Source organism: Frieseomelitta varia, unplaced genomic scaffold, assembly GCF_011392965.1.
Source record: "Frieseomelitta varia isolate USP_RPSP 00005682 unplaced genomic scaffold, Fvar_1.2 scaffold_493, whole genome shotgun sequence".
Lineage (NCBI taxonomy): Eukaryota > Metazoa > Arthropoda > Insecta > Hymenoptera > Apidae > Frieseomelitta > Frieseomelitta varia.
The window spans coordinates 656179-678936 of NW_025110249.1; the positions used below are offsets into that span (position 1 = coordinate 656179).

The 22758-nt window shown below is 37.1% G+C and overlaps 4 protein-coding genes across 7 annotated transcripts; 3 read left to right on the forward strand and 1 right to left on the reverse strand.

Moving 5' to 3' along the window:
* The first annotated feature begins 220 nt into the window (after positions 1 to 220).
* LOC122533087 lies at positions 221 to 7903 on the forward strand. Of its 3 annotated transcripts, none has more exons than XR_006307641.1 (2): positions 221 to 1195; positions 7894 to 7903. XR_006307641.1 is itself a non-coding variant. In XM_043662466.1 (2 exons), exon 1 carries the CDS (start codon positions 369 to 371, stop codon positions 948 to 950), a length of 582 nt encoding a protein of 193 aa, XP_043518401.1. In that variant the 5' UTR covers positions 221 to 368; the 3' UTR covers positions 951 to 964; positions 1410 to 1556. The 3 variants fall into 3 exon arrangements, 1 of the variants encoding a protein (XP_043518401.1); XR_006307640.1 differs by lacking the exon at positions 7894 to 7903 and adding an exon at positions 1410 to 1548 and having other exon boundaries at positions 221 to 1219; XM_043662466.1 differs by lacking the exon at positions 7894 to 7903 and adding an exon at positions 1410 to 1556 and having other exon boundaries at positions 221 to 964.
* Positions 1571 to 4745, reverse strand: LOC122533073 (docking protein 1). The gene is made up of 3 exons (XM_043662440.1): positions 4248 to 4745; positions 3718 to 3891; positions 1571 to 3643 (listed from the first exon to the last, which is right to left on the reverse strand). Exons 1-3 carry the CDS (start codon positions 4317 to 4319, stop codon positions 2213 to 2215), a joined length of 1677 nt encoding a protein of 558 aa, XP_043518375.1. The 5' UTR covers positions 4320 to 4745; the 3' UTR covers positions 1571 to 2212.
* Positions 6100 to 13419, forward strand: LOC122533071 (ionotropic receptor 93a). The gene is made up of 15 exons (XM_043662437.1): positions 6100 to 6228; positions 6371 to 6529; positions 6609 to 6704; positions 6793 to 6942; positions 7033 to 7256; positions 7455 to 7619; positions 7802 to 7969; positions 8044 to 8277; positions 8619 to 8798; positions 8866 to 9096; positions 9598 to 9745; positions 10591 to 10939; positions 10999 to 11130; positions 11533 to 11693; positions 11765 to 13419. Exons 1-15 carry the CDS (start codon positions 6138 to 6140, stop codon positions 11860 to 11862), a joined length of 2586 nt encoding a protein of 861 aa, XP_043518372.1. The 5' UTR covers positions 6100 to 6137; the 3' UTR covers positions 11863 to 13419.
* A 1061-nt stretch (positions 13420 to 14480) lies between these two features.
* On the forward strand, positions 14481 to 22248 carry LOC122533065 (mucin-17-like). 2 transcript variants are annotated; one of them, XM_043662426.1, is made up of 7 exons: positions 14481 to 14742; positions 15256 to 15557; positions 16025 to 17144; positions 17678 to 17883; positions 18417 to 18602; positions 19370 to 19589; positions 22038 to 22248. In XM_043662426.1, exons 1-7 carry the CDS (start codon positions 14706 to 14708, stop codon positions 22175 to 22177), a joined length of 2211 nt encoding a protein of 736 aa, XP_043518361.1. In that variant the 5' UTR covers positions 14481 to 14705; the 3' UTR covers positions 22178 to 22248. The 2 variants fall into 2 exon arrangements, with proteins under 2 accessions (XP_043518361.1, XP_043518362.1); XM_043662427.1 differs by having other exon boundaries at positions 14483 to 14742; positions 19370 to 19511.
* Positions 22249 to 22758: the final 510 nt, after the last annotated feature.

Below are 22758 nucleotides of genomic sequence, written 5' to 3' on the forward strand. Positions count from 1 at the left end.
TATCTATAACTGTTTAATGCATCTGTAAGAAATCTGGTTTTGATTGTAATAAAACGCGATATATGGTGTGAATTTTGATTAAAATAAAATATTAATTTTCAAAAGAAGTTTTGTTCATTGTTTTCTCTTTTAAAAAATAAAATAAAAATGGTTGTAATTTAATAATGAAAGGTAGCCAATAAGTCAAACATACATGTGAACTCGCCTTTAACCACAGTCAGATCTGAGCGTGTAAACATGCATAGCGTATGATTATAGAAATATACACGTGTTGCAATTTAAGAAAAATTTTCTAAAAATAGTTTCAATAATTATAAATAATAATATATCTGTAATAGAAAATCTGATAAAAAAGAAGAAAAATTATCATGTTTTTATTACGCCAAATACTTCAACGCGGAATGCAACTGGCTCTCACGAGAGAACCTATAAATTTACGTCAGATTCCATCAATTTTAAAAGCAAAATTTACTGTTAATCTACACGACCGAATTTTTATTCGGATGAAGACGAATCTTAGTGAAATAGAGGAAGAGAACAAGGAAGAAGATTCTACAAAACACATTCTTGGCAAGATCTGTGGGAAATTGAAAGTGATGTTTACATGTAAAAAGTGTAATTATCGGAATGGGAAAATTATATCGAAATTAGCGTACGAAAAGGGAGTGGTTATAATTCGCTGCGATTGCTGTAAAAACAATCATTTAATTGCCGACAATCTCGGATGGTTCGAAGAATTAAAAAACAAGGGAAATATTGAAAAACTTATGGAGCAAAAAGGAGAGACTGTTCGAAAAATTCAAAATGATGTTGAAGGATATATTGAGGCTATTGCCAAAGAGGAATTTGAGTTGATTCGACACAATAAAGAAAGAGAACAACGTTTAATTGAAGAACAAAATAAAACACAGGATCAAAATAAAAAGATTAAATCTACGGAAGAATCGTAGAAAAAATTGTCTAGGTTAGGTTTTTATTAATTTTTATTTTTATGAAATAGCGATGAAAAAATATTTCAACGAATGTAAATACCACTAATTGTAGACTATGTATCTTTTTATTTTATGTATTCTTTATGCTATGTTAAACTTATAATTATGTAATCATATGTAGAAAAAGAATATCTGAAGTTTGGTTGATATAGAAAGACTTAAATATTTTTTGATCTTTTATGTTACAAACGTTAGAAAAAACAGTACCGTGCGTATGTATACTGTGTGTAAATAATACTTCTAATATATACAATTTGGTTAAAAATATATATCGTTGAATAAAATTCGTCAGATCTTATATGAAGTTCAGAAGACTTGCCTCTATTCAATATTTCAAATGTGCATGTAATCTTTGTTCATAAAAACGTGTTTGGATATTATAAGTTTAGTGTCAATAATTTTTAATTTCATTTATAGAAATGACAGATCTTGGCACATGCAGAACTATATATGGCAAGTTTTTAATTGAGAATATATCAAATATCAATTATGTACATATATATAATATATTTTGTTATAAAAATGTCTTTTTTAAAAATATGTGGAATAATTAAATCTTTTATAAATGTGTATATATAAAATATATAGTATTAAAAACAAAAGGAATGACTTATTGCTTTTTCTTTATAATGCATATATAAATTCTATATTTCAAAAAATTTCTATTGTTATAAACTTTAAATATCTCTGAAGGCACAACTTCTGCTGAACAACAGTGTTATGATAAAAAAACTATGAGTAATTAATTAACATTATTAATATTAATAATATTAAAAATCTCTAAGTACACCAAATGTTGGAATGACATGCAAATTTAATATTAAAATTTTGCTTGACTTTGTCATTAAATTATATTTTGCGATATAAGGCATTGTCTTTTTATAGCAATCAGTCATTTGCATTGAATATTTTCAGAAATATAATATTGATAAACTAATATTTAATATTCCTACACAATTGACAGTAATAAAGAAGACTAGTGTTTCTTAAACTAATCTTTATGCAGAACAAATGTCATCTGACTTCTGCACTTTTTATAATAGTATTATAAAGTATTAACACATTTAACTTTTTCATTATTCAGCGCAATAAAAAAGAACTTACCCTAGTCATATTGTAGACTAGTATTTTCTTATCATTTTTGAGAAGTAAAAATCTCTGGAGTAGAAATAATTAATATATTTGTGTAGTTGCTATTAAATGAAATTATTTTGAATCTCTTACACCCTTTTTGGTTTTGACACAATTGCATATTCACTATTATTAAAGACTTTATGCTTTGGACCCATATTACTGCTTGTAGATGCAGTATCAGAGTGATTTGTTTTCTTTCTAATAACACCATATCCAAGGTGGCTATCATCTGCTAATCTAACAGCAGACATATCCTCGACGATATCATAATTAGACCATGTAGTATTGGTATCGGCAGCAGAATTTAAAGATATATTCGAATGTGAATTTTGAGACGTGCTGCTAAAGTTTCCAAATTTAAATGTGCCTTTTTGATTAATTTTAGTCGCCGAGCCAAAATGCTCCAACTTATCATAATCAGATTCATCATTGGGTATATGATTCGATATATGGGTCGAAGTCACTGGACTGTCCGTAATACTAGACTTACTCTTTGACGAGCTTTGAGACGATATAATAGGCATCATTGTTTCGTACTGAAAATCATCCTCGTTTTCTTTGTCTTTATCATTATGCAATAACGAGTTTGATCTCTCTGTGTGATGTATATTGTCGATACCATGAGTTTTCCATGCATCATTTCTTACTTCTACTAGATCATAAGGATGTTTCTCTTCGTCATCTAATATCGAACTTCCTATCGTCTTTTGAGACATTTCTGGCGAATTATCACGATTTAATGCTTTGTATTCTCCACAAGCAGATAAGTCTGATAATTCAGCATCCACGTTTTTCTTGTCTAATAAGCTTGTGAAAACATATTTTCGCGGTGGTTTCGCAGGTTTCGGTTTACCAATAGACAAAGATGGCTTAGAAGATGAACTGGTATCTAAATTAGATGAAGAAGTCGACTGTTTCTGTGAATTTTGTGGTGAAAAATCAATATCAATTAAATTGGCAGAACTATTTGGAGAAGGGGGTAAGGCCGCTCTAGATCCAGCCTCCATTGATAATGCTGCATGATATTGAGCGTCATTACAGTCAATATTTGAGTTATTTTCCTCATTCATTAATTTTTTCATTGACCTCATCTTCGAGTACATACAACGAAAAATTTCTTGTTGACTACTGTGCTCCAAGCGGAAAGAACCTTCTCCAGATTCACATTTTCGTCCTGCTTCAAAAATAAATTTTCCATCTTTGTAACCATATCTCCTGATATAGCGATATGGCCAAGTGAACAGAACTACATCTCCATCCATTAATTTAATATCAACAGCAGCTACTACAAGTGTATAGTTTCTAGTTTCTAGACCACATCGTTTAGAAGCATCTGTCTCTACAACTTTTACAGAAAACACTCCTTCTCCACTGGTACAGTATAAATCGTTATTTTCCTCTATTGTCTGATTAGAAACACTATCTTTAAATGCTACTAACTGAAATGCAGTAATCCAATGACTCATATCAGATTCCGAATAACATCCAAAGTAGTGAATTCCTGACTTAGTCACAACCTGCGTGCAACAAAAATAAAGAAATGAATAGACATTCTACTGTTTGTAAAATCTCTCATTAAATATTTACTTACAGTAAATACATGTGACTGATTGCTAGGTGCTATTTTAATGCAAGCATCTAATGTGATGATACGAGGAGCATGTAACTGTAATATAGCTTCTTCTTGATTATCATAGATTTCTACTCGTTTGATCCCATAGTTACTAGTTCTGAACAGCTGACAGAATCTTTTGTGCCAAGATTTCTGCAAAAAACAAAAAAACAAACAGCATAAATCTCTCGAAATATAAATACTTCGATTTTAAAAGAAATGAAAGAAAGAAATTTCGTGCATTTGAAAAATCGCGTTGGTATGAATCAAGAATGACGTGTGCCAAGTTCGATTCAGTGTCGTTGCGTATGCTTGAAATGTCTGAAGCCATATCGTGCGAATTTTAGGTTAATCCATCACCGATGACGATCATCGATAACAAATGATTAATCGTTCAATATATTCATTTATTCAAACGATTTAAGTAAATGAAATCATTGGGAAAATCGATATGCCAATTAATCGTGAGAATTCGAAATACACGTTTATCCGTGGTAACATTAACCAACCTTGAGCTGGCCTAGCATTCCCTGCGGTGGTAACAGCAGGATCCCTTGTAACAGAGGTTCCTCGGGCTCCATCGTTTTTGCGAAACATCAGCAGCCTGGATCACGTATCGCTAGGAACGTGCCTTTGTTTCTCATATAATTTCGGAAAAGTGAATTTTTCCACTTTCACTCCCACTTTTTCCCGTCCGTGTTATTCCTCTCACTGGTTCGCCTCTGCTTTCGAACGGTGCTCTATCGTTTGCGATTAGTCTAACAGTTTTTTCAAACACATTCAACCCATCATAATGTACGGTGCTTGACATCTCACAAAAGCTTTGAGCCCGACGTTTTAACGTCGACTAGATTTCCCGAGAAGATTCGTCCGTTCCTATGTGTACGTGTTACGAATACATCGTACAAGATATAAACGTACACAGAATGTTACTACTGCCTTGCACGGTTTTTCCCGATGCATTTAGAGCCAACTGTCGAGTAATAGAGGCATCGTACGTACTCTGACCGTACGATGTCGCCCGAATTGTCACGAACGGACGTAGAAGCGCGAACTACTCACGAAAAATAACTCCCTCTTCGTTTTTCTTTCTCTATATCGTGCGTTTCGACTCGCTGATTTCTAACTTTTGTTTGCACTAAATTTTTTATCACGCGTCACACGTTATATCTAAGCTATTTCGTTTGATTTGACGTCTGGAATGCCAGAGTGTAATTAATGCGAATCAAGACGCGAGGTGATTTAAATCGTAAATTGTTTGCTTTCTTTCCTCACTTGGCCGTAGATAAGCATTGCGACACATCGACTTCCGTTCATAAGCGCACAATAATAATTGCACTTTTTTCTATTTTCAATTATTGCTTTTCTCATTACCAATATTTTGATGCGTATTGTAAAAATTAATTTTATAAAAGTAATAGAGAATAGAGTAATAAAGAATCTACGATTATTTTCCTTGATATGTAACATATAGTAGCGTGTATATGTTATCGGCGCAAAAAATGGAACAAAGAACGACACCGAACAAAAAGGAATTTGAAACGTTTCTGAAAAATAAAATCATCGAGCAATGGATGATTTTTCTCATTAGCAATGTCGACGCGTAGGTTTGAAATAATGCAACGCCATCAGGCTTTATCTCTGATTTCGCTATACGGAAGTGGTATACCAACCGATATGAAACAATACAATTGTCTCTTGGCTGTGACGAACGTGCGAGGTAATAATATTACTCGTTGTCAATGTCTTGCATACAAACGAATGGAAAGTGCTACTTCAAAATTAAATTTATCCCCCCAATTTATCCTACCTTTATCTCTATTTTCTTTTAGTGTCATTTTCGAAACTGTAATTTAGCACAATGTTAATCAGCCAGGAATGCGCTTCTCTTCTTATCGGAGTATTTAGATCTCTAAATATGTATATTTAATTCTTAAATTCATTATACGTTCATATGCTGAGGGCTCTTATTGTACGTATAGATATCGTCGACTCTTGGGAATGAAATATGATTTGTCGTTCTGATAAATTTTTCCGAGAATTTTATATTTAATATTGAAAAGCTTAGAACGAATTTCGCGATGAGTTTGATAGCACACGCAATCAGGCTAAACAATGTCTCGTTTCAATTTCACGGGGATTCGATCGTTCGGTGGTTAGTTATTAAAGAACTGACCTTTCTTGCGATTCGCGGTGTATCGAATTGCATTAGACCTGCTCGGCACACGGGCCGTGATCGCGATCAGTTCGGCTTGTAATAACGAGTCGGCCAACTAATGAAGTGATACATTATTCACTGGTGTCTTTGGTTATATATTGTACGAGAAATACGACTGGTGTCTTTGGTTATATATTGTACGAGCAATACGACGTGCTGTTATTTCAGTTTGTCAATAGAAATGATATCGGTTCTGTTGCTCCTCTGGTGTGTTACTCATGGGAACTGTTACAACGATTTTCCATCTTTGATTGCCAAGAACGCCACTATGGGTACGAGTGATTTCTCTCCTCTTAAAATAAGAAGAAAAAAGAGAAAAGAGAAATGCAAAAATTGCTCTTCTTTCGAGTGACATTATCCTTAGGAAGAAATATAATCGAATCAAGTTCAGTGAAATAGAATTTTTTTAAACAGCGGTCATCATCGACAAAAGCCTCTTTGCTACCAAAGACGAGTACCGAAATGTCACAGGGATGATGCACAATTTAATCGCAGACATCGTGAGAAAGGAGATGCAGATAGGTGGCATAGTTGTTCATATTTTTCGCGATACGAATGTCAATCTACGGCAAGGTAAACTCTTTGTTTTCAAATATGATCAATTACCATTTCGGGTGCTCATTAACTTTCATTGTTACTCAATCACCATAAGACTACACAATCCTTCTATCTGTCGCCACTTGCTATTTAACATGGCATCTGCACGAGGATGCACGAAAGGAAGAATTGATACATTTTGCTATAACAGGTACCATGCTATTTTTTAGACATACTAACTTAGAAAAACCTTGGATAATAAAACATTATTCTAAATAACTTAAGTATATCATTTCAAGATCCAGATTGTCCCCGAATCCCAGACACGGATGGCATGAGCATGCCACTGATCGTGCCAGGAAACGAATTGTCACAGATTTTTCTCGACTTAAGGATGATGAAAATTCTAACCTGGAACATGATAAATATCCTCCACGACGACACGTTCGGTAATAAGAGCGACTCGATAGTAACCGCGATAACGGCACACAGATCCTTTCATCTAATCCTGTTTGTATTTCTAATCCGGATCGTTTCAGACAGAGACACGATCAGCAGAGTAATGAAAGCCATCTCGGACAGGCTACCGAACAAACAATTGAACATAATCTCCAGGTCGATTTTCACGCTGAAACACGATGCTACGAAGAGCGAGAGAAGAAATTCGGTGAAGAAGGTATTGGACGATTTCCACGTGGAACAACTAGGACATTGTTTCTTGGTTATTGCTACTATCGATATGGTTGCTGACGTGATGAGTGTGGTGAGATATAAAGTATACAATTTTATATATAGATGTTAATTTGTTTCTTACAAAACATTGTAGATCTTTTCTTTTCTGCGTGAATCTATGCATTATCTTTCTTCAACTCTTTCATAGTGAAATAGCTTTTTGAAAATAAATATTACTGGTTTCGAGAATTGGTCTGGAGGAATTTCTTAGATTGGGATTTTTTTGAAGGCGAGATCCTTGAAGATGGTCCGTCCAGACAGTCAGTGGTTGTATGTGATCACCGACAGCGCGATGCAGAATCGGACTAACATGACAGCATACGTTGATTTATTGGCAGAAGGAGGAAACGTAGCCTTCATGTACAACGTGACTAATTCCAGCGATTATTGCAAAGTAATGATTGGTATTTTCAGATAATCAAGTGCTGAAATTGCACCAATTATTGCTCAATATAACACAAACGAGTTACGAGTTTACAATCTAATAATATTAAGAAATAACTTTTTCTAAAAAAGAAATTAAGCAAGTCTTGTGGAAAGTTTCTTTCATATATGATAAACAGATTTCTGTTTTAGGTTGACTTGATGTGTTACGTGCAGGAATTGATCCAAGCACTGGCAAAAGCTCTGGAATACTCCTTAGAGAACGAGATCAATCTGTTCAAGAGGATCGAAGAGGAGAACTTCCAGATGATCAGGCTGACGAAGCGCGAGAGGCGAACCGAACTCCTGAAGAACGTGAGAGTCAGTAAATTGTACGCAAACTTAAAACGAAACGTGCTTCAACCGAACTAAAATCGAAATTGTGTTTCCGTCAGATACTCCTCTCTCAAAAAATGTTGGCTTCAAAAGGTATCTGCGCGCGATGCTTGTTATGGAGATTCTCCTCGTCTATAACTTGGGGAAATTTCTTTTCTCATGGTAAAAATGTGGCACACCTGTTAGATATAGGCGTATGGACACCTGATTTTGGCGTGAATCTGACCGACATGATTTTCCCTCATATCGCGCATGGATTCAGGGGCATTAATTTACCAATCGCGAGTTATCACGTGAGCAAATGATTATTAATAATTTTCCAATTTATTAACTTTCACTCTTTCCAGAAAAGAATTTTTGGAATTACACTTTAGAAAGAGAAGTTAATTTTAGAAATTACCTATATGGATAGACTATTCATTTTTCTAACTTAGTCCTTTTACTCTTCAAGATAAATTTAGCAATAACAACTTTAACAATTGTAATGATCTCCCAACTTTTTCATTCAATACAAAGTTAAGCTGAAATAATATTTGTTGAATTATTACCTGAAAAGTAACGTTAATTTGTCAAGCTTTCGCTGGAATATTTTACATTTCAACTTCAAGCTACATAATCGAGTATATTATTTTAGAATCCACCGTGGCAGATAATTTCCCTGAGTAAAACAGGACAAAAAGTGTATGAAGGATTGGTATTCGACGCTATCAACTACCTAAGCTCGAAATTGAACTTCTCTTACGCGGTGATTACGCCGGAAGTGACTCGAAGTATAAACTCTTGGAATACTTCTCGGTTCGCCAAGCTTGGCGAGGTGAGAATTTCCATTCGCCGTACCTTTTCTATCATCTCCATCGTCTGTTAATCAATTCTCTTCTTAGAAAATTAATGAAATGACCATGTCGGCTACGAGGAGAGTGCCGAAGGAAGTGATCGATTTGGTACGAGAGAAGAAGGTTCTTCTAGCTGCTTGCGCGGTCACCGTAAACGAACAGGAGAAAGGCACAGTTAATTTTACTGTACCCATTTTCGTACAGATATATAGTTTTCTAACTTCCAGGCCCAGACAATTATCTAGAGCTCTTTTGTTTGCCTCACCATTTACCGAAGAGGTTTGTGCCTTGTAGAACTTGTTCAAATAATTATAATAAATCTTTAGACAATACGGATAATCCCCGAATACAGTCAGATTCTCTTTAATTAATCGTTTAATCAAAATTGTTAATTTTATTCATTGGAGAAGGAAAAATTAATTTTCCTCAATCTTTTTGAGTAAATTATTCTCAAATTATTACACGTTAGAGTTATCTGTAACTAAATAGCTGGAAGATAAAATCGGAGCGAAGCAAACGTCGTATTTACATGCGATATTACCGAATATTAGTTTCTTAATAGTTTCTTACAAGATTTCTCACAGTGACAGAAACGAATTGACGTAGTTACGCAAAGATCGCAGAGAGATACCTCGATGCTCGTTCTAAAAGCGTTCGTTAATGTTTCGACATTCCGCTGCGTAATAGCGCATAATGACATGAACTATAAAGATTGTCGTCGTTCGGTTCGGTATGTTCCGTGCTGGCATTCCCCTGCCTAACGTTCCGACTGCCTTTTAGACGTGGGCCTGTCTGGCCGCATCCATTATCATAATGGGTCCGATCTTGTACCTGGTTCACAAGTACAGCCCGTACAGCATCAGGACCTCGGGCCTCAACTCCTCGTGGCAGTGTGTGTGGTACGTGTACGGTGCGCTTCTTCAACAAGGTACGATTTTACTATTGTCCCGTAAATCGCTTCTATTTCTCGCACGTTCACGCGATGTAAGTTTCCTGCTAGTTTTATTCACCGCTGATTTTATTACTCCCTCGGTGATTTTATAACGGGGTCGAATTTTTCTGTACTTATTGTATTCAAATTTTATTTGACTCAGGATATTATTTGAATATTTGTGGTACCTGAAATGTGACGTTTCGTCCATGAGAAGATAAGGTTTCAACTCAAGTTACGGCTTGGGCAAACTTCTTTTTGTTACTCGTGCTTGTACGAACAATGCTGTTATCTGCTCTTATTTACTATTAAGATTTATTAATTATTGATCTGTGTTATTAGTTTTCTTTCTTGTGTGATTTGAATGAAGATAGAACTCTATATTACTTTTTGAAATTAATGTAAAAATTGTTTTAATCATTGATCATACTATTCTACGCACAATTGTGACTTTGAAACTAAATTATTATACAGTCTTTGTAGTGTACTCTTTATATTTCTTAAGGTCAGTCATTTTTTTTAATCTTGAAAATACAAATAATTTGATTAAATAAAATATCATAAATTACTGATTAAAAGTTGATTTAGAGTAGATTTTCAAAGTTGTTTTTCTCGAATAAAAGTGGAAAATACGATAGATAGATAATCACTGTCAGAATAATCAACACCTTGATAATTTTATATGTATCTAAATTCTTCGCATTCTTGTACGGCAGTCAAACGCCTGCCTCCATCCTCTCTCTTTAAAATTCACCGAGCAAAATATACCTCCTACAAAAGAAAATCGCACGCCATCAAGAGAAAAGTAAAAGAGCAAAAGAAAAAAATCCACGAAATTCCAGGAGGAATGTATCTGCCGCACTGTGACAGCGCTCGTTTGCTGATCGGTATCTGGTGGTTGATCGTGATGGTCCTGGTAGCGACTTACTCCGGAAGTCTGGTCGCCTTTCTCACTTTTCCACGAATAGACACGGTCCTAACCGTGGATGATCTGATCGCGCGTAAAGACAGGATCACTTGGGGCTTTCCGAACGGTAGTTTTCTCGAGACGTATCTGCAGAACGCCGAGGAGCCTAAGTACCATATTTTACTGTCGCGCGCCAGGAGACACAACGACACGGAGGATGAGAAACTGCTGGAACGTATAAAGGAAGGGAAGCATGCTCTGATCGACTGGAGGAGTTCCCTCAGGTATCGTTTGTGTCAATATCACCCGGAATTCCGTGGAAATTAACGGGTCCGTGAACTAGGTTCTTGATGAGGAAGGATTTGTTGCTGACCGGAGGCTGCCATTTTTCTCTGAGTACAGACGAGTTTCTCGACGAGCCTATTGCCATGATCATTCCACACGACAGCCCTTATTTACCTGTCATTAATGCGGAGTAAGTTGCGAGGGAACTTCTGAAGAATCAGAGTCAATAATTAGTTGGAGTAGCGGTTTGGAATATAAAGTGGGATATGTTAGAACGATGAAAATTAAATAACAAAATCTGAATAATATTAATTGGACAATATTTATTTCTATACAGAGTTATGTCTTTTATTTTCTTTAAATTATTATTTTTTTTTATCTAAAAAAAAAAAAAAAAAATTGGATAATTTCGGACAATTACGATTGTAACTCATAATTTTCGAGTCTATCGAGTTGGATTTTAAACTTTAAATTACAATTCATTTGTACTCTTTTAAATATAAGATAAGGTTTGTTCAAGCATATCCCATTGTAATTTTATTTATTCTACACATTAAAATTATTTGAACGAAATGGGATCTTGACAACGTAGGTTGCATCGAATGCTGGAGTCTGGAATGATGAACAAATGGATCTCCGAGAGGATGCCGATGAAAGACAAGTGCTGGGAAGTGCCAGGAAGCAATCAGGCGGTGAACAAACGAAAAGTGAACGTTGCCGATATGCAAGGAATATTTTTCGTATTGTTCATGGGTATTGTCTTTCAAATCCATCTCCCGAGATTTCATCAACATTCTAATTAAAGAATTTCTTCATTATTTTAGGCGTCACGTTGGGTTTCCTCTTTCTCTTCTGCGAGTGTTATTGTCACAGACGCAAGATTGCCAAGGAACGGAAATTGATACGTCCCTTCGTTTCGTAAATCTTACGCAAGACATCTTATGCATACGTATCAGGATGAAACGAAATACAGGGACAAAATTGAAAATTCGACCAGAAATGGTCTTTGCTTAAGAATCTGGAAGAGCAAAGGCAAGTTTTGTTCGTTGTTAAAAAAATAGCAATACAATTTATATTTTTTCGTTCCACCCTAACGTGTCGTACAATATAGTTATCACAAATTTTTTCTTCTCTATTCATCAGTATTTTAACACAGACTACACACGATTTCTCTTTGAAAAAAGAAAAAAAAGAAGAAATCCACGCAACGTACGTGTAACCGTTCTTTCTATATTTTTCTATTCATAATTATCACTTAATCCTTTCTCTTCGTTGAATCGACAAAAAAGCACGCTTGGTACCAGCCGACGTAACCGGAACAACACCTAAAAGTCTTCGCTCGATCTAAGCTGGCGATTTTTTCGAATTTTTTTTTTTTTTTGTCGAACGAAAAGGAATCACAAACGTGAAAGAGAATCGAGAAATGTCCAAATGCTGGTCCATTTCTACCGACAATTCGCGTGGCCGAGCGGGCGCGAAATGATTCTCGCCAATGAAATAGCGAGCAATGGCCCGCGGACATTCGCAAGCCATTACAATTACCATCACGAACGTCTAATTTGCGGGTAATGGTCGGCACCGGATATTGCGTGGATATCCACGCAACGTTCGAAGTCGAAAACGTTCGGCTCTTTCCATGATTGGCGTTTAAGGCATCCTTTTTCATCGTTCGTTGCACGAGAACCGTTTCGTGGAGCATACTATCCGAGGGAAGATTAATCTGAGAAAAATAATAACTGGTAACGGTGATTCTATTCTGCACTGTATAACCAATAAAAATTCGTTTAGAATTAGTAATCAGAGAGAGAGAGAGAGAGAAAGCATTCGTTTACTCGTATGGTAAAAATTTCTGCTTGAAATTACGTAAGAAGACGAAAATGAAACGGAAATTTGTCGTCTAAAATCAAGAAGATGGACACGGTTACTGTTTGTGCGGATATTTCGACGATTCGTTCATTGTTTCGTTGAGTCGTTAATTTTACTTGGAAGACTTCGCGCCTAACAAGGTTTATTGCATTGTGAACAGTAACAACCGCAGCATTGAGCAAGACTTATGACGCGTATGATTCAGTTGTTCCCTATTACGTTACGCTGGAAGTTGCCACAACTAGTTACTTTATTAAGATCATACTCGAAGAAGAATGGAAGTTGCAAGTGTGCGAACGCGGGAATGAAGAAAGGTCAGGTTCTATGTGTTACACGTCTTCGAGTATGTTTGTTCGTGATCTTTGGTAATCTTCGTAGATGGTTATTTTTATAAATTTTTTAAATGAATTTTTCTTTATTTAGAGACGAGTAAACATTGTCACAATTTCCACTCTTAGGTACCTCGGAACTTTACCAGAAAATTTAATATATTTCTACTATATTTTATTATAAAGTAAAGATTGTTTACCATTTATGATTTTGACAAGAAGAATAGAGATTGTTACAAATAAGTTGCGTGGTAATGCTGTAATATCACAATAAAATTTCACAGTAATGAAATTTCACCAAATTGAAACAGAAATCTTTTATATTCCACTGCTCGTGCAATTGCTATTAATTTTGCACAAACATTCAAACTTATATCCAAAAAAACCTGTAATCAGCTTGACAATAAAATTATAACTATCCTACAGAACTAAAATTGAACTTTAAAAGGATTGAACAGTATAAAACGTACAATTATATAATTCTCGAATAATTATAGAGAATTAAATTTTAACAAACTTCTCAATCTCATTTGAATTTCACCATTAAATTTCCACAAACTTACGAATTGCAGACCTGTAACAAACTTTCAAGCAACAAATCTATCAATAAAAAGTTTAACTCCTCCCAAATATAATTTCTACCAACGTTAATGTAATTTCTTCAAAAATATGATGCCCTGAAATGATTAAGCAATATAAATATACATAACAATATAAATATACAATATAAATATACAATACAAATATACATACAATTATATAATTCTCAAATGATCATAGAAGATTAAATTAATTGAACTTTTCACCGTTCGTACAATCGCCATTAAATTTCTATAAAATTCACGAATCTCAAACACCTCCAACAAATCTATGAATAAAAATTTAATTTCGCCCAAATATAATATTTCTATCGATGAAAGTATAATTTCTCCAAAAAATATCCTGAAACGATCGAACGAAACGGAACGCTACAAAACAATTGTACCATCACAGAGAAGAAAGAGAGAGTTAAATTAACTAATCTTGGCGAATTCCCAACTAAATCCCCCAATTCCATTAAATTTTCATCAACATCGCGAGTCCTGCGGATCCCAAATATCCATAACAAGCTTCGCAGAAACGAATGTCGGCCACGTGTCACTGAATAATTCCGAATAATTCTCCTTCTCATTCGTCGTTTTACTCCTACTACCACCAGCTTGGCATCCTCCGGGGAAGCTGCCTCCGCGATGGGGAAAGGGGAGGGACGAGCGCGCAATATGACGGCGTACATAGACACGGGTTTATCTACCTGACGACCTTGCCGTTTAAAAAATCGCCGAGCTGGCCGGCAGAGGCTCGAGCGGGCGGCGTGCACCATCCGCGAGCCAGTTCCGACGTAGAGAGCGGACGACTAAGACTAATCCTAATAGAGCTGCGCCTGCCGGCCCACGTTTTCGCGCCACCGTGTCGCGATTCCTTTTCGCAGATCGAGAGAGAATCTCCGCGAGGAGACCCGGTTGTCCATGCTTCTCGCCAGTTGGGCCGTGCACCTCGTCCGCCAGTGATTCAGCAACCAGTCGCGATTAATATGGGCGCCTGGATGTCCTGGCTGATCCTGCTGCAGCGTACGTATCGCACACTTGAGCTCTTTTCCTTTTACCCTCTGCGGCGATTTGCTGCTCGATTCGCTTGGAAACACGGTACTTTTTACTAGTCGCGTGGCTTTATTCTAAATATGGGATACACTCGGCCTTGGGCAAATATAGTTACACGCCGATTAAAGTTGAGAAAGTTATCAAATTTCTGCGTGTATCGTATAAAATTGTTTGAAACGTTTCGGCGTTGCAGCGAAACACGCGTCATGGTCATATTGTAAAACTGTTTTCTATATAAAAAAGTTATTATAAAAGTTATTCGTATATAATTGTGCGTATTTAACGAACAATTCATATCACACATAGTACAGTTTCGCTGGATTTTGACTGTTTAAATACTTTCGTGACCTCTGTGAAATATTGTACACAACTACTTGTATTAAACATCTCGTAATTATCCGTCAATAGTCCTCAACTTGAGAGTTAGTTTAATCAACCTTCCTCGAGGTTCGATGATTTTTCATTGAAAATATTCTCGGACAGTGTCGCCTGTGTTCGTCTACGGCTACGACAACGTGGGATTCGACGGCTGGTATCAACCGGTTCCGCATCGGCCGGTCGACATCATCACGGACGTTATTAACGACCTAGGCGTGCGGATTCTGCAGCAGTACACGGCTCACGGGAACGTTGCATTCTCGCCGACGGGGGTTGGCTTCGTCCTGGCCGCGCTCTACGAGGGCTCGGCTGGCAGAGGAAGACAGCAGATCGCCGATGCTCTCGGTCTGCCGCGAGATCGGGACATCACCAGGATCGGTTTTCGCGATATCCATCGCAGATTAAGGGTAACAATTATCCTCTGGTCGTCTCTGATTCTCGTTAATCCCTCAAGACTATCATTACAGCGTATAATACGTTCTTACGAACTGTCATTTCGACGAATAAAATGCACGTGTATGCATGTACATACGTAGATCATAGGAGGGAAATCTGATTTTTCTTATTTTATCACTGGAAAGCAGCACCTTGATACGATAATTAAAAACGAAAAGAATTTGTCAGACTTAATAGTTTAAGTTTCGTAAGCAACAAGTATAGTACAGTACTAAGAACAGTATTACGTATTTTCTCGTGTGCTCTTACGTATATTTCTTACTTCAAACAAATCTGTGCATCTAGTTTCTCTTCTTTAAGTAGCAGTTTCTCTCTTGGTCGATCGCTCTTTTCGAACAAGTTTCGCAAGTTTCGACGATTAAACATCCGTGACGAGGGGAGGAGGGCCCGTAACAGTAATTATTTCTGCATTTCAAAGACGTATCTGAACGCGGATGGATTCCTCGGTGGTTTGACGCTCAATCACGAGAACACGAAACTGAGGCCGGAATATGAAGACGTTCTGAGGTTCTACGGGTTCGATCTGTCCATCCCTGAGGAAGGAATCAACGAAACTACTTCCGTGCCAGAAACAACCAGTGTCGTGGCTCCCGAACAACCGACGACTGAAGCAAGAACGCCGATTTCTGACGAAACTACCACGCAAAGTGCCACTACGGTAAGAACTGTGCAGACTTCCAAGACCGCTAGTGACGTGCCAATGTCTACCACTGCCTCGGCGGAGCTTCTTGGAACGACGTTAAGCACCGTGGATGAGCAAGATAGATTGACAGAAACTATTCCTGCTAGCACTGTTCTAATGGGCGATACAGAAACTACCACCTTGCCTAGTTCAGTTACGACCTTATCTACCGAAACAATAACTAGATCTACGAGCACGGGCACCCTATCTAGTTCAATTACAACTTCATCCACCGAGACTACTCCTGCCACAAGCGAAGCATCTGAAACGTCGCAGACAACCATTGCAAATTCTGTTCAACTTACGACGACAGTCACTTCGATGCCAGATATTCAATCGTCAAACACCGAAGAGACATTAAACGTCCCATCAACTACTATTATAAATACATCTACTTCAAGTTCAATTCCAGAGATACCTTCCACGTTAACCGAAGGGGATACAGAATCGACTAGTCAGACGACCGTTTCTCCTGATCAGCCCATCGAAACTACGACCATCGCAGTGTCCGTTTCAGAGACAACGGCCGCGCCGACAGACTCGTCAACACCGAGTACGGGAACTATCGTCGTCGTCGGGTCAGAAGCATCAGCAGCCAATGTCACTGAAGCTTCAACGAGTTCGATGATCCCGGCTCGGACGTCGTCCACGGATGGACCACCTGCCGATGAGAATACCGTTTCAACGGACTCGAATAATCAGTCTATTTCGAACGAGATAGGATCTACCGATTTGCCACTCACGACCGTAGGTGAAACCGGGATTGGACAGCTGACCACTGTACCCTCCAGCCCGATGATGAATCGAAGGAAACGTAGCGACAGGAGCCCGAGGGGATTCTTCTCTAGTTACCCAGGTGGAATGTTGTGTTTTTACTTTTTATTCTTCTTTCTTTCGTTATTCGTTTTTTTTTTGTTTTTTTCTCTTTCTATGGCTCTTTTATGAGTTGATTGCTCGACGGATAGGATACGGTTTTATAGAGGATGATTAAGACGAACGAGCAGAGGATCCTGGTTAGAGCGCCGACGAAGTTGGTTGATTTATCATATTAGCATCCGTGAAAAATAAAATAGGCAAATGGGAATTGGAAATTGCGCGAATTACGGTTTGTCGATTTGTTTCTCTATTTTTGTAGAAAATACCAAATATCCCTTTATAATTATATAAAGATGAGTCTGTATTTAAGTCTACACTTGTTAATTTCTTTTTATCACTATTTTTTTCATACCACTTGGTGGTTGAAAGAAGATATTTTAAAAAGCAATTTATGGAGGATTATTCTTCGATTTTTTGATTGAATTATTTACTTTTTGCCTATTAATTTCGAAAAAATTTCTACAACTTCTCGATGTATAGAATTTTTCTACTATTCTGTTTTCTGAATTTCAGACGAAGGAATTTGGATGCAAGACCTAGGCATCTGGAAGCCCTATTCCACGACTTTGAACGAGGCATCCGTCAGAGACTCGACGGAGATATCATTCCTAGTAAATGGCTGCGACGTCTCCTCTGTTACGGCTTCCAGATACTTCGCAGTTCTACCTTTTGCCTATTTCCCATCGCTGCACGCCGTTGCCCTCGAGTTTCCGCTTGATGTAAGAGCCGTGCTTTTGCCCCGTGAAAAACTCTCAAAAAGCATATTCTTCCATTATTATAATTGCCTCTTCCTCATGGCCAATCTTTTTATATTTTTTTAATACCAATAATTATTAATTCTCTTTCGTATTGTAAATTTTATATTTTTTTTAATATCAATAATTATCAATTCTCTTTCGTATTATAAATATCTCGTAAAAATTTAACCTATTTTATCGTTATCAAATTTATCGTTATCATAGAAGAGAATCTATTAGTAACTTGTAACTTGTGACACTGATGATAGCGCAATTTCATATTTTGAGAAGAAGTAGAAACCTTTTTTCGAAATACTATGATAAGTAACCTCCTTTCGATAATTCATATATTTCCACATATTGCGTGCGTTCTGCGATTTTCTGTATCCTTCAATTTTCTACAAATCTATAAAGATACAACAGCTTAATTGCGCAAGTGGCCTCTGTGGGCCATCAAAGAGTTATCAAATAATTCTTCTACCAAATTACAGATTGTTTCTAAATCGTCGTTCCAGGATCCAAGGTACAACATTCTGCTCATGATGGCGACAGACAGAAGGGACACGTATCGTCTGGCGAGAGATCTCGGCGGGAAGTCGTTGAGACTACTGCGGAAACAGTTACAGGCTACTTGGGTCAGGGCCACCATACCGTCCTTCATGTTACGCGGTTTTGTCACTTTGACGTCCTTCCTCCAAAGGGTACGAAGCATAATTTCGTCGCGAAAAGAATCCTAAACGGCCAGAACACAGCCGTCTCCTTTTGTCTCGTTCGAGCGAACGAAGTTTTCAACGGTTCTAGAGGAGGGAATGGTTCTCGAAACTTGGCCGAATCGTGCTTGCCGGTGTTCGCCGCTCGATATTTTGCCATTAGTCGCGGCCATTAAGCGCCTAATTACTTAATCGCGTTAGTCTAGAGATCTTGAGTGCACTTTCCGTTTCTCGTCACGGCTGTATTCCGCGAGGCAGGCTGATCGGCAACACGTGGCCTCCTTGACGACGCGTAATTCACGACACGATTCGAAACACAGCGAACGGCGAAAAAACGCGAATTGTTTAATAGACGTAATTCGGCACCGTTTCTAGCTCGCCAGTTTTACGACCGATTTCGCTGCTATTTCACCGTTTTCGCTGGCTTTAATGCCACTTAGAATAGACCCAAGTTCAACTCGAGCCGATTCGAGTCTTGAGACTGGAGGTCTTTTGTTTTATCGAACGTTCGAGGGTTATTTAGAATCGTTGTTTGACTTTTCTTAACGACTTTGTATTTTATTACTTGGTAATCATTATCTAGTCATTATTTAACCGCACTTCTTTTCATTATTCGATACTTTGGCATTTTCGATAATTTGTTTTATTATATTTTATTGTTCATTCATTTGTATTCTTTGAATTTTATTACTTTCGACGATTTCGATCGATCGACGAATAATTTTTTTTTGTCAGTTATTCTACTATTTCGTTTTCAGTTGGGAATTTTGGACGTGTTCGAGCCGAGAACAGCAGACCTCTCTCCAATGACGCCAGATCTTGGTGTGTATGCCAGAGACGTGCAGCAGAGCATCGGCGTGAACATCAGAAACTATATGAAACCAGACAGGACCCACTCTCGTGAGTCGACTTACCGCCCTACCGATCCTCCATTGATCGTTCTACTTCGTCGGGACTATTACCGATACTATCATCCAGGTTTCTGCTCTGTGCTTTTTACATTCTACTGCACTCCCCCTCTATTTCCCTCACAACGTCAACCTCCGAAAGTTACGTGATTGTATCGAATTTTTCACATGACCTAGTATTCTCTTGTTACAGTTAAAAATCGAAGTCTGAACTTTTATATGAAATTTAGAATTTTTATATCAACGTTACTATAAAACTCCTCTCCCAGAAAATTTGGAATTTTATGAAAAAAAAAAAATTATCATAGTTTAGAATCTTTACAGATGATACTGAATTTTTATCTCAGTGTTGCTAAAAGTCTCTCACAAAAATTCGGAATAAAATTTTTTATTTTTGAAATTTTGTGGGAAAAATTTTTTTTCACGAGATCTCGAGTTTGCAAAAAATTCGCAAATTTTCCACAAACTTTCTTCTCCTTCTGTAAAATAAAATCAAAGTCCTTCCGAGCTCTTGCGATTTTTACTGGAGAATATTTATGTCCGTTTAAAGGATGTCGAGTTTCTCGTGTATGGAAAAAAAGGAAGAGGATATCTCGGATTACCGTAAAGAGAGGAAGCGATCAGCGATTGGTAAGATTCGATCAAGTAATCGCCGTGACGCAATATCCACGGGTGAAATTGCGATTCTTTGGCGCATGTCGAACGCGACGTCGATGTACGCTCGGCGAGCAAGTGTCTGACGATGCCTGACTGTTACTACTGGCGCGTGTCTGATCAATTCCCTTTCCTCTTCATTCTCTTCTTCGTGTTCATGTTAGATCGCTACATAGTCGTTTCGTTCGACATAGTATATCTTCTACAAATGCAAAAAGAATTGTTACCAAGAACGTTTACCATTAACGAAAGTGACATAATTTTGTCAGAATTCTATTCCATTTAAACTGTTGTAAAATTAACTTTATTACACCTTTGGAACTTTAGACTGAGATTTTAGATTTAGGATTTACGGTACGACGTCGCGTTGCAACGCTATTATGAAACTAACTTTGTTCACAAATTTCTGAGAAATTTATTTCGTTACACTTCCAAAATTCCACGAATTCTCTTCAGATGTGCAACTTTACTTTCTATTTTGACCAATTGGAGCTTTCAGGGACAGATTGTAGAATAGAAATGTTCGTGGCGCCATTGCCGATACTCGATTGATACTTGTCAAGGGAGTTTCTCCCATCCAGCTAGCTAGATCGTTGCGTTCGTAACTCGATACACTCTTTCGTCGAGGTTGTTGACTGACAACAAACGTCGTATCAGCGAGATTGTATCGTGAGAATTGAATAAACATTACCCGTTCGTTTGTTCTCTGCGTTTCGAAGAAAATAGATTCGCGTAACAGTTAATTTTTTTGCCTTCCCCCCCTCGTTTTTACAGGCAAAGTCACGTGTTTAGCATCCGATTGCGCAAAAGATTCCGGGAGAGATTTTCTTTTTCTCCGATTGACCGTCGAATCGAATTGCCAATTCGTTGTTTGCTCGTCGAACAGCTGTCGTTTCCGGTTTATCGTAATTGACGCCGGCCACGATGTCGAGAATATTCTCAGTATTGTTATAATGTCGGCTGGATTTAATCGTTGATATCCTGCGCGCCTGACTCACCGAGGGAAATAAATAAAAAGACCTTGCGGGTTTGTTCTCCGTTATGATTGTCATGAATTCCTGCGAATCGTTGCGAGGAATGCCGCTCGCAAACGTTTTCAATTAATTCCGTCAGCTGTTCGTTTCCAATTTTCATTTTCTCCCTCTCTTCCTCTCTGCTCGCGCTCGTTCCATTTACCTGAAAACTTTTCCACCATACGTGCACTGAATAAAATAGCTTGTAATTTTCAAGATTTCTGAAGAAAACGGATAATTCACGATAAGATCACGCAGGAACAACGCGAAACGTTTGTAATTAAAAAAAGAAATACTTAATACGACATGGTTGAGGAGAGAACGAGTTTCTAGGTTTGAAGTAATAATTTTATATAAAATACAAGGAGATATATTTACAAAGTTCTCTAAAAACCGAAGGTTTAACAAACGTTGTGGCAATAAATATTTTTTGAGATTTCTAACTCCAAATAACTAGTAAAAAGCAATTATTTCTTTATTGCTAGTTGATATTGAAGAATCAGAATTAAAGCTTCCAAAGAAATTTGATCTTATCTTCTTTAAAAATCCCTTCAATTATATAAAATACAAGGAGATATATTTACAAAGTTCTCTAAAAACCGAAAGTTTAACAAACGTTGTGGCAATAAATATTTTTTTTAAATTTCTAACCCCAAATAACTAGTAAAAAGCAATTATTTCTTTATTGCTAGTTGTTGATATTGAAGAATCAGAATTAAAGCTTCCAAAGAAATTTGATCTTATCTTCTTCAAAAATCCCTTCAATTGTAGTAAGTAGCTTTATCAAATCGTAGCCGAACGAACGTTCGAAATTATGGATCAAATGTTTCAGAGGAATTTTTCTTTCATAGGAAATGGATTATTCGAGAGGGCAGGGCCAGTGCCATTTACGGTTGTTCATCCGTTCCTCTACTTCATCGTCGATGCGGAGACTTCGGTGGCTTTGATCGCTGGACGGGTCAACGATCCGCTTAATTCGCGAATTTTGTAACTGTTAACATCTCCTACTTGGGAACAAAGATGGACGAGTTCCAGGTAGTAATAAACACACGTGTATGTTTATTTGACATACTTATAAATATCATTTTATATATACATACATATATATATATATATATATATATATAAACAATTACACACATACATATACATATATATATATATATACATATATATATATGTATATTTATATTTATATTTATTAGATTTTTCCTAGTTTGCACACACCTACCTTTAAGTACGCGATGTATGTCTGTACAAAAAATATTTACGTTGTAAATAAAAGAAGAGAAAAGAGAGAACGAGAAAGAGAGCGAAAGAGAAGGGGACAAAAAAGAAGGGAGAGATACGAAAAGAAAGGGGGGAGAGTTAGGAGTATAATTTAGCTCTTCGATTAATAGAAGACTACTAAAGACGATGGGCAAGAACTTAGCATTTTACAGAATTCGCTATACAACTTGTGGGTATGATAGATGTATAATCATGGGGGCTTGCTGTTGAAACAGCCGATATCTTTTAATTATTCACCGTTCTCGTTTCTTTTTTTTTTTTTCTTTTCTCCCCCCCCCCCCC

Coding starts and splice junctions, on each gene's coding strand:
- LOC122533087 (XM_043662466.1), top strand. CDS start 369: ATGTTTTTATTACGCCAAATACTTCAACGCGGAATGCAACTGGCTCTC.
- LOC122533073 (XM_043662440.1), bottom strand. CDS start 4,319: ATGGAGCCCGAGGAACCTCTGTTACAAGGGATCCTGCTGTTACCACCG. Junction 3,892..4,247: donor GAATGCTAGGCCAGCTCAAG/GTTGGTTAATGT, acceptor TGTTTTTTGCAG/AAATCTTGGCACAAAAGATT. Junction 3,644..3,717: donor ATCAGTCACATGTATTTACT/GTAAGTAAATAT, acceptor TGTTGCACGCAG/GTTGTGACTAAGTCAGGAAT.
- LOC122533071 (XM_043662437.1), top strand. CDS start 6,138: ATGATATCGGTTCTGTTGCTCCTCTGGTGTGTTACTCATGGGAACTGT. Junction 7,257..7,454: donor TTGCTGACGTGATGAGTGTG/GTGAGATATAAA, acceptor ATTTTTTTGAAG/GCGAGATCCTTGAAGATGGT. Junction 7,970..8,043: donor AACTCCTGAAGAACGTGAGA/GTCAGTAAATTG, acceptor TGTTTCCGTCAG/ATACTCCTCTCTCAAAAAAT.
- LOC122533065 (XM_043662426.1), top strand. CDS start 14,706: ATGGGCGCCTGGATGTCCTGGCTGATCCTGCTGCAGC. Junction 15,558..16,024: donor ATATCCATCGCAGATTAAGG/GTAACAATTATC, acceptor TGCATTTCAAAG/ACGTATCTGAACGCGGATGG. Junction 17,145..17,677: donor ATTCTTCTCTAGTTACCCAG/GTGGAATGTTGT, acceptor TCTGAATTTCAG/ACGAAGGAATTTGGATGCAA.